This window comes from Colobus angolensis, unplaced genomic scaffold, assembly GCF_000951035.1.
Source record: "Colobus angolensis palliatus isolate OR3802 unplaced genomic scaffold, Cang.pa_1.0 Scaffold137, whole genome shotgun sequence".
NCBI classification, from domain to species: domain Eukaryota; kingdom Metazoa; phylum Chordata; class Mammalia; order Primates; family Cercopithecidae; genus Colobus; species Colobus angolensis.
Window position 1 is genome coordinate 1,878,846 of NW_012114455.1, and position 11,273 is coordinate 1,890,118.

An 11,273-nucleotide genomic window follows, 5' to 3' on the forward strand; every position below is an offset into this window, starting at 1 on the left:
AAAAAAAAAAAAGATGTAGTGATAACCTCCTACATGTCATTTCATTTGTTTGAAATTGTATTTGTAGGATACATGCAACTGCTAGATCATAGGGCAAATGGATTTGTGATTTGGGTGGACATGAAAAGAGTGCCATATTTTTAATAACAAATCTGAAGAAGTATCTGGCCTTCAATAGTAGTTGACTCTTTTTTTTTGAGACAGAGTTTTGTTCTTGTTGCTCAGGCTGGAGTGCAATAGTGCGATCTCTGCTGACCGCAACCTCTGCCTCTCAGATTCAAGCGATTCTCCTGCCTCAGCCTCCCGAGTAGCTGGGACTACAGGCACCCGCCACCATGGCCAGCTAATTTTTGTATTTTTAGTAGAGACGGGGTTTTACCATGTTGGCCAGGATGGTCTCGATCTCTTGACCTCGTGATCTGCGTGCCTTGGCCTCCCAGAGTACCAGGATTACAGGCATGAGCCACCACGCCCGGCCCAGACACACTTTTATAACTGACACACCTAGGATAAAAAATCCACTGCTGCAATAATGACATTAATCAATTCATGGAGGCACGGCCCTCATGACCTAATCACATCTTACTAGGCCTTGCCTCCCAGCACAGTTCCATTGGGGTTAAGAGATTCTAACATGAACTTCAGGGGACCAGTTCAAACCCTAGCAAATGGCATTTCACAGACAGGTTAGAGATCAGATATTTATTACATCACATTACATAGTTACTTTCCCATTTTGAATTCCCTCCGTCCCAAGGGCCACTTTTTCTTTTTAGTTGTAAAGCCAGCTTCCCACCTGAAGTTGGTGTTATAGTTCCTCATTAGTACTCAGGGATATTTACATGTATTCAAAATGAATCTGAAAAGCACTTATTTAAGTAAACCATATGTTAAGAAATAGGAGGTCTGGAAAAGTGGCTCATACCCATAATCCCAACACTTTGGGAGGCTGAGGTAGGAGGACCACTTGAGACCCCAGGAATTCAAGATCTGCCTGGGCAACATAGCCACATCTCACATCTGCAAAACAAGACATGGAGATTCTGTTTAGAATTGATTGGTGTTTGATGTTTTTAACAGTTGCAAAATGCAAACTTTTAATTTTAAAAAAAAGTATTAAATTGTTTATGTTAACCTTTTGTATACTGGATATGCTTCAGAATAAACCTATGAACTGCTGAATTATGGCATGTAGAACTTAAGTGGTTTTTCCTAAATTCATAAACAGCTGTACAAACACCTAGGATTAGAAAAGAAGATGCTGAGGCTGGGCATGGTGGCTCACACCTGTAATTACAGCACTTTGGAAGGCTGAGGTGGGTGGATCACGAGGTCAGGAGTTCAAGACCAACCTGGCCAAGATGGTGAAACCGCATCTCTACTAAAAATACAAAAATTAGCCGGGTGCAATGGCAGTCCCAGCTACTTGGGAGGCTGAGGCAGGAGAATTGCTTGAACCCGGGGGCGCAGAGGTTGCAGTGAGCTGAGATCATGCCACTGCACTCCAGCCTGGGTGACAGAACGAGACTCCGTCTCAAAAAAAAAAAAAAAGAAAAGGAGATGCCAAACCACAACTGGGCTGTGTTTCAGTGGCGCTTCCCTAAATAAGGAAAGATGAACAGAAAGTGTTGCCTTCTTACCTGGCACCTAATGAGAGGGTAGTTGTTGCTCTGCTTTCTACCCCAGCTTCCCTTCAATACCAACAGTAAATCCCTTGGCCATGTTTATTTTCTTCATTCTATAAAAATGCCTATTTTAGGAAGGTTACGCTTGTTTGCATAAGTATAGTAGCACTTGCTATGTGCTAAGCATGGTGCTAAGCACTTGGCATGTATCATCTCATCTTACTATGTTCTTATGAGATAGATAATACTTTATGTCTGTTTTGAATCCAAATTATTCTTCAAAAATTTGTTACTGCTGTAACTAAAACAACTGACCTACCAAAGCACCTTGGACTAATTTTCTTTTTTCAAATCCCTCCTCAGCGTACCAGTAATGTTCGGTCCACATTTTTCAAGGACTGTTTATATGAAGTGTTTGATGACTTGGAGTCAAAGATGGAAGATTCTGGAAAACAGTTACTTCAGTCAGTTCTCCACCTGATGGAAAATGGAGCCCTCGTATTAACTACAAATTTTGATAATCTCCTGGAACTGTATGCAGCAGATCAGGGGAAACAGCTTGAATCCCTTGACCTTACTGATGAGAAAAAGGTAAAAAGTAAAGCATTGGTCCTTTCTTCAGGCTAGTGGATTGTATCTTCATCAGAAAAGCTGTTTTCTGGTTGGCATATTGGTATTTATGTAGAGCTAGAAAGGAAAATTTTTTTCTCTGGTTGGATTTTTTGTTTTTCTTTCTTTTCTTTTAAAGATCAAATCAATATGCAGTAAAATGCATACAACTTAAAAAGTGTTCGGTTCTATGACTTTTGACAATTTCACCTGGTTTTAAAGCAAGATTAGAGGAAGTCATTTGAACTGTAAGATCTCTTTAGCACTCGATAATATTGAGTGGTATAATATTGATAATACTGGTTCTATTTTAGTATACTTTTTATTTTTATTTTTATTTTTATTTTTTTTGAGACCGAGTCTTGCTCTGTCGCCCAGGCTGGAGTGCAGTGGCCGGATCTCAGCTCACTGCAAGCTCTGCCTCCCGGGTTCACGCCATTCTCCTGCCTCAGCCTCCCGAGTAGCTGGGACTACAGGTGCCCGCCACCTCGCCCGGCTAGTTTTTTGTATTTTTTAGTAGAGACGGGGTTTCACCGTGTTAGCCAGGATGGTTTCGATCTCCTGACCTCGTGATCCGCCCGTCTCGGCCTCCCAAAGTGCTGGGATTACAGGCTTGAGCCACCGCGCCCGGCCAGTATACTTTTTTTTATGGCATCTATTGGAAATGTATGAAAATACTTTATACTGATTGGAAGAACGACTTCCAGGCCAAGCGATGGCTGAATTGAGGTTAATGTTTAGTGGAAACCTCAGCAGACTTTGTTTTAGCATAGTCTATACTGTACCTACCATAATTATTGAATTATAGATGTTGATCTGTGTCAGCTAATGAGAGGAGTTCTTAAAGTCTCATTTGTCCTACTCTGTGATTTTTGTAATTTTTTTCTACACTTTGTTTTCCTCAGGAATCTGCCTTTATGTCCAATTTAGAGCCCAACTAGGTACAGCTGAATAGAAAAGTGATTTGCCTGCTGGCATTCAGTACTACAGTATTGCCCCTGCCAGAGTGGTGGCTGTAATACCGCTCTTGTGGTTTTGCTGACCTTGATGGCAGGACTTAAAGGGAACTGAATTTAGAGAAAAGTTGCCCCATGAAGACTAGTTCTCTCTGACCCAAGTGTCTTCCGCTTACTCCCTCATATTCTGTATGGTCAGCTCCTTCTTCATTTGTAACTCTCAACCTAGGGACCCCCTCCTGAGAGACCTTCTCTGACCATCCTGTTTAAATTGGATACTTATTTTTTGATCCAGTCTCTTGTCCATTTCCTTTGTAGCACTTACTATAACTTGCAGCATTTTGGTTTTTTGTTTTGTTTTGTTTCGTTTTGTTTTTTGAGATAGTTTCGCTCTTGTTGTCCCAGGTTCAAGTGATTCTCCTGCCTCACCCTCCCGAGTAGCTGGGATTACAGGCATGTGCCATCACTCCCGGCTAATTTTATATTTTTGGTAGAGATGGGGTTTCTCCATGTTGGTCAGGCTGGTCTCAAACTCCCGACCTCAGGTGATCTGATGATCTCAGCCTCCCAAAGTACTGGGATTACAGGCATGTGCCTGGCTTTTTTTTTTTTTTTTTCTCTTTTGAGATGGAATTTTGCTCTTGTCATCCAGGCTGGAGTGCAATGGCGTGATCTCAGCTCACTGCAACCTCCTCCTCCCAGGTTCAAGCAATTCTCCTGCCTCAGCCTCCCAAATAGCTGGGATTACAGGCATCTGCCACCACGCCTGGCTAATTTTTGTATTTTCAGTAGAGACAGGGTTTCACCATGTTAGCCAGGCTGGTCTCGAACTCCTGACCTCAGGTGATCTGCCCACCTTAGCCTCCCAAAATGCTGGGATTACAGGCGTGAGCCACCATGCCCAGCACAGTTTTTATCTTGGCTGTTTATCTGTTTTCTGACTGTTTACCCCATAGGAATAGTAACTTCACTTGGACAGGTATCATGTTAGTCTTTCTTACCCTCATAGCTCAGATAAAACCCTCATGTCTCAAATATGACAGAGTTAGGTGCTTGGTAAATATTTTTTTGATTAATAAATGATTAGGCTGGGCACAGCGGCTCAGGCCTATAACCCCAGCACTTTGGGAAGCTGAGGTGGGAGGGTCACCTGAGCCTAGTTCGAGACGAGCCTAGGCAACATAGCAAGACCCTATCTCTACAAAAAATTTAAAAATTAGCTGGGCATGGTGGTGTTTGCCTGTGGTTCCAGTTGCTTGGGAGGCTGAAGCAGGAGGATCAATTGAGCTGAGGAGGTCGAGGCTACAGTGAGTTGTGATCGCACTATTGCACTCCAGCCTGGGTAATAGCGTAAAATCATGTCTCAAAAATAAATAAATAGGCTGGGCACAGTGGCTCATGCCTGTAATCCCAGCACTTTGGGCAGCCGAGGTGGGTGAATCACTTGAGGTCAGGAATTTGAGATCAGGCTGTCCAACATGGTGAAACCCCGTCTCTACTAAAGATACAATAACTAGCTGGGAATGGTGGTGCACGCCTGTAATCCCAGTTACTCGGGAGGCTGAGGCAGGAGAATCGCTTGAACCCAGGAGGCAGAGGTTGCAGTGAGCCAACATTGCGCCACCGCACTCCAGCCTGGGCGACAGACCGAGACTCTGTCTAAAAATAAACACGATTGAAATTTTAAAACTAGCAGCTCAAGTAGCTTCTATGCTGTTTGTGATAAAATTTCCAAAGATTATGACCAAGCATGTGCATGGATATCAGAAGCATAAGGACCTTTTAAAAGCTGAGGATATCTATTACATTTGATGTTTTCCTACTCATTTCATCCTTGGGCCTCAAGATTTGCATTGTATTTTCAGCCCACATTAGGGGCAGTGTTGCAGTCTAATGGTTAAAGACATTGACTGGTAGTCAGAACGGGGCCTAGTAACATCCAGATTCTAAATCTCTGTGCCTCTTGACTACTTGCCTGATTCATAGCCTGTTTCTCCAAAAGGTGGTAAGAATAAATGTATGCTGTCTCCAGTCCTTGGGAAAATTGATGGAATCAGGTGGCTATTGCATTCACTGTCGTCTAAATGATTGTTCTTCTCTGGCAGCCTTTTAGGTTCCTCAGAGGTGACTGAAGTGATTTTTCTATCACTTATGTATTGCTGTACAAGTAATGGCCCTGAAACTTTGTGGCTTATAACAACAAATACCTTGTCTGCCCATGATAAAGTACATGAACAATTTGAACTGGGCTCAGTCACTCAGCTGGACATTTGTTCTGCTGATTTTTGCAGCCTCTTGACATACCTGCAGACATCTGCTGGCCGCACCAGGGCTGAGTGATAAGGGAACCACAATTCCATGTCTGTCAATGCAAGCAGTTGGCCAGGCCATATATGTCCTGGCAGGCTAGCCCAGGCTTCTTCAGTCTTTTCACATGACAGCTGGATTCCAAAAGTAACACAAGAGAAGTGAGACTTCTTGTGCCAACACTTATTAAGCTTCTGCCTGTGTGTGTTTGCTAGTATCCCACTAGCTAAAAGCAAGCCATGTGGTTAGCCTGGAGTCACTCCGAAGAGGGGCCACACAAGGGCCTGGATGCAGAGGCTTGATTTCTTGGGGCGATCACTGAAGCAGTTGTCCATAGTTGTCATGCATGTCACCAGTACAAAGGGTCCCTGTTGTTTCTGCAAATTATAACAAATTATAATATTTGATGGTTACTTTCAAAGAGACATCACCAAATTTGCTGCCATCATTCTCGACAGTCATTCCTGAAGTGGAAACTTAGACCACATCAGGTTTTGCATTCATGTCCTATATCATGAAGCTAGAGAGTTCATGTCAGAAGTCTAGTCCTCCAAACAGCCTCTTGCCCGTTGTGACCTTTAAACAGGTGCCCAGCCCTGCCAAGCTGGTTGGGCTATGTGTGTGTCGTGCAGGTCCTAGAGTGGGCTCAGGAGAAGCGGAAGCTGAGCGTGTTGCATATTCATGGAGTCTACACCAACCCTAGTGGCATTGTCCTTCATCCAGCTGGATATCAGAATGTGCTCAGGAACACTGAAGTCATGGTGAGTGGGGCCGATCTTGCTGGTCTCAGGAACTCGTTCCTGGGAAATCTCTCTGAATATGCCATAGTTCTTAAAGGGAAACATCTTCTTTTCATTAAGTGAAAACGGAAGGTCAGGGGCTAGGAGCAGTGGCCCGTGCCTATAATCCCAACACTTTGGGAGGCCAAGGGGAGAGGATCGCCTGAGGCCAGGAGTTCGAGACCAGCCTGGGCAACATAGTGAGACTCTGTCTTTACAAAAATAAAATTAGCTAGGCATCATGGTACATGCTGTCCCAACTACTTGGGAGGCTGAGGCAAGAAGATCACTTGAGACTAGGAATATAAGGCTGTAGTGAACTGTATCTAGAGCTGCTGCACTCCAGCTTGGGTGACAGAGCAGGACCCTATCTCTGAAAAAAGAAAGAAACTGGAAAATCAGACATTCTTCCTGTGCTTTTTAACTTGTCAGTGTGCATGCTGTTGTAGGAGAGGTAGAACTTTTCTTAAGGTATCAAACCCTATGATCCTTGTTAGTACTTAATTGACAGCCAGCAGATGGCATGCCATCATTGGCATCATCTTCACATACAAAGGATACCTTGGTACCCTTTATCATCATTTGGTTTATTAATAGCCCTCTCTATGGCAGAAATAATCGAGGCAGCTTCTTACAAACCAACCACTACTAGAGAATACATTCTAAAGAGACTTTGTATAAATGGCAATGGGCTTATATTGAATTAACCACACTTATTCACACTTACTCTTTGTGGAAAGCTTATTGATCTTCTGTGATGCACATTTTCAACTTGTTCAGATAAACATGTTCAAACCAGAAGTATTCACTGTCCCCCAGCAATAAGAATCTTGTTTGCTATTTTCAAGACTGTGTCACATAGGATATAGCATCTTTAAACAATAAGGCAAAAGACCAAGAAAATGTATTGTCTGAAGCACAAGGGACTTTTTTTTTTTTTTTTACCCATTCTTTCCCAACATCTGCCATAACTGCATCCATCTCTGACAGTGAGTGATCCCTTAGGCAGAGTCATTTCTGTGTTTTTTGTGTGTATAAATATACACACACACACATACTGATGTTCTAAGTATCAAGCGCCTTTCTTTGAGCAAATCTGATGATGGAATTATCTTCTCCGGTGACTCACAGTTCAGTTTGTAAGACAAAAGAAGGCAAATATGGTCCAGAAATGGAAGGATTAAGATATATGAAGACCTCTTTACCTAATGACTTCTGGGCACAGAAATCTTAAAAAGTACGCCTGTAATCCCAGCACTTTGGGAGGCCAAGGCGGGCAGATCACTTGAGGTCAGGAGTTTAAGACCAGCCTGGCCAACATGATAAAACCCTGTTTCTACTAAAAATAGAAAAATTAGCTGGGCGTGGTGGTGGGTGCCTGTAATCTCAGCTACTTGGGAGTCTGAGGCAGGAGAATCGCTTGAACCTGGGAGGCAGAGGAGGTTGCAGTGAGCCAAGACCATGCCACTGCACTCCAGCCTAGGTAGCAAAGCAAGACTGTGTCTCAGAAATGAAATAAAAACAAAAAAAGTAAACTAGTGGCTGGGTGCAGTGGCTCACACCTGTAATCCCAGCACTTTTGGAGGCCAAGGCGGGTGGATCACTCGAGGTCAGGAGTTCCAGACCAGCCTGACTAACATGGCAAAACCCCATCTCTACTAAACATACAAAAATTAACTGGGCGTGGTGGTGCACACCTATAATATACTCAGGAGGCTGAGGCACGAGAATCACTTGAACTGGAGAGGTGGAGGTTGCAGTGAGCCGAGATCGCACCACTACACTGTAGCCTAGGACAGTGAGACTCTGTCTCAAAAAATATATAAAATGTAAAAAATAAATAAACTACTGGGCCAGTACACTGACACCAGGTCTATGAAACCCTTATTAGAGAGCCTACAGAAGAATGCCAGGTAAAGATAAAATTTTAGACCAATCATCAAGTTACAGCAATAAGCGAGAGATCCCACTCCTTGATGGGACATACCAGCCCATGTAAGTCTTGGTTCATTGGTCACCATAGTCCGCTCAATGTAGCATGACCTTGGTTCATACCTGCCTTGAGTGTATCTTCACAATGTCAATATGTTGTATCTTTTCCTTCAAGAGAGAGATTCAGAAACTTTACGAAAACAAGTCATTTCTCTTCCTGGGCTGTGGCTGGACTGTGGATGACACCACTTTCCAGGCCCTTTTCCTGGAGGCTGTCAAGCATAAATCTGACCTAGAACATTTCATGCTGGTTCGGAGAGGAGACGTAGATGAGTTCAAAAAGCTTCGAGAAAACATGCTGGACAAGGGGATTAAAGTCATCTCCTATGGAAATGACTATGCCGATCTTCCAGAATATTTCAAGCGACTGACATGTGAGATCTCCACAAGGGGTAGATCAGGTAAGATGCATTTTGAAGCTGAGGGGAATCAGAGAACAACAGCTCTTTGGCCGTTGGTGTATTTGTGATGGACAAAATAGTTGCCAAGATGAGGAATGTAATGACTGACCAAATTGTAAAGGAGGCCACAGTCTTCAGGTTAGACTAAAGTGCCATTTGGATTATGGGAAAACAGACAAAAAGGAATGCTCGAGTCGTTCAATATAGACATAGGAAGATGGAAGAAAATAGATGTTCAGCCTCACTAGTTATCAGTGAAATGCAGTTCAAATTTAGATTACAAAATAGAGAAGAAAGATCACTCCATTTTGGCTAAGGCTGTGGAAAATAAATTTATTCATGGAGTATTTGTGGAAAGATAAAGTTAGTACAACCTTTATAACCATAAATTTAGAGGATGTAATAAACATTTTCAAATCTTTGACCCAGAAATCCCATCAAAACAATTTGTCCTAGAAGAAATTTCTCATAGAAGATAATTGGATTATTGCACAATCACAATTGTACAAAGATGCATGTGTGGGAATGTAATCTCCATTGAATGTAGTGGCAAAAAATTGGAAGGAATGTAAAATTAGTAGAGAGATTCTACAGATATCCCAGTATTTATTTAACTGATGAAATACAATGAAGCCATAAAAGGGAAAATGTTTTCATTGCCATAAAAAAAAGAGACATATGGGTGAAGGAAGAAAAAGCAGGTTGTAAACACCACGGTCACCTACATTCATATAGAATTGTACAGTTTTTTTTTGTTTGTTTTGTTTTTTTTGGTGCGTATAGAAATATGTCTGGAATGTTTTCTAAATTAAGTGGCTATCTTTATGTAGTATGATTTAAAGTGTTGATTTTTTTGGTTTCTGTGTTGGCATTTTCTATGATAATTATGTATTATCTTTACAAACAGAAAACTTACTTTTAGAAATGCTATTTGGAAACGGATAATGGTGGTATTCAAGTCAGAGGATAGAAGTATCATTTACTTGATATTTTACCTCCACATTCTAACAATAAAGAGCAAAATGGTGATTAAAGATTCAGCTGATTAGTGGCTGCAGGCAAATTCCCAGTAACCACACAAAACACAGACATTTTTGGTATCAGCTAAACTGAAGAATGCTTTTTCAAAACCTCACATTGCCAGGCTCCAGAGTATGGCTAGTTTTACTCATCCATCTAATTCTGAAATAGCTTTGCTGTTGTACACAAAATATTTCCTGAAAACTTATGTATTTTCATTGTCAACCTGAATGCATCTTAGGAGGGCAAAAGTACAGGTAATTTGGCCTGTAATCCCAACACTTTGGGAGGCCCAGGTGGGAGGATCACTTGAGGCCAGGAGTTGAAGATGAGTGTGAGCAACATAGTGAGACCCTGTCTCTGCAAAAAATTAGCCAGGTGTGGTGGCACACACCTGTAATCCAATTGCTTGGGAGGCTGCGGCAGGAGGATCACTTGAGCCCAGGAGTAGGAGTCTGCAGTGAGCTATGATTCCATCACTGCACTAGTCTGAGCAATAAAGCAAGACCCTGTTTTTAAAATAAATAACATACAGGTAATTGAATAAACATAAAGCAGTTTTCCTAAATCAAATCATCCCCAGATTTCTTAACTGAATCAGATGGCTTCAAGTAGAATTCTCCTGTAATGAAAAATTATACAGCTTCTTCCACGGCTATGCGTTGATGGAACCAGACTTTCAAAAGCCATCACCACGTGAACAAGTCTAATTTGTGAAAACGATTGACTATTCTTTGTTGGAAATGAGTTTTTCTGGCGTCCTGCGTCCTGCGGTGTTCTAGACTCTTCTGCTGTTGTTTGCCCACACTTGAGACTTTGAGTAGGCTTTCCTGTTGCATATATTCTGTTTTCATTAGCAAGAGATACATATCCAAGTTCTACATATTTCTTTTGATCTGTATGCTGAGGAAAGATGCTAAAATTTAAAACAGCAAAAGCTTTCTAGATAACTGTTTCTGTTGCACTAAATCTTAGCCAAAAAAAAAAAAATGTCGTTAAACTGTTGCATTACATAACAAAGAATAATTAAGGTTCCTTAGTGCACTAAGATTGCTCTAAGGAACCTTAACCTTATTGTGGAATGGCACAAATTCTGTTATTAGCTGTGAAGGCTTCCCACCAGAGTAGCTTTCCCCAAAGTTACCTGTCATTAAGGTGTTCTGTATCTTTCAAAAAAATCGGATTTTCAGTATGGCCAGAGTGCTTTATGGAATGGTCAGCTGAGTTTGGCATGTGAAATGTAGTAGAGCAGTTTCAGGTGAAAACATCATTTCATTTTGAAACAAGTCAACCTTATCTTTTACCCTTGCATAATATTTTGAGTCTCTGTAGATATAGACTAATAAGAGTTTACAGGTCTTTTGCTGTTGTTTTGTTTTTTAACATTGAGCGTTTGCTATGTGCCTGGCATCGTGTTGTATACTCACTTTTGCATAGTGGATATTAATTGTCCTCAGAGGATTCTGTAGTATGTAGTTATGCATATTTTAGAAAAATCAAGCAATGGGAAAAAGAAAAATAATTCTTATAATCCATTACCATACAAGCAATCCTTTTGGTACTTTTTTTTTTTTTTTTTTGAGA

General features: G+C 41.6%; 1 protein-coding gene across 2 annotated transcripts in view; it reads left to right on the top strand.

Annotated features, from left to right (window-relative positions):
- FAM118B (family with sequence similarity 118, member B) overlaps window positions 1-11,273 on the top strand; it is a 50,531-nt gene that overhangs the window by 36,053 nt on the left and 3,205 nt on the right. For both annotated transcript variants that reach the window (XM_011934634.1, XM_011934633.1), the window contains 3 exons: window positions 1,989-2,216; window positions 6,130-6,258; window positions 8,384-8,669. In XM_011934634.1, coding sequence (XP_011790024.1) covers window positions 1,989-2,216; window positions 6,130-6,258; window positions 8,384-8,669 — 643 coding nt within the window. The remainder of the gene's footprint in view (window positions 1-1,988; window positions 2,217-6,129; window positions 6,259-8,383; window positions 8,670-11,273) is intronic.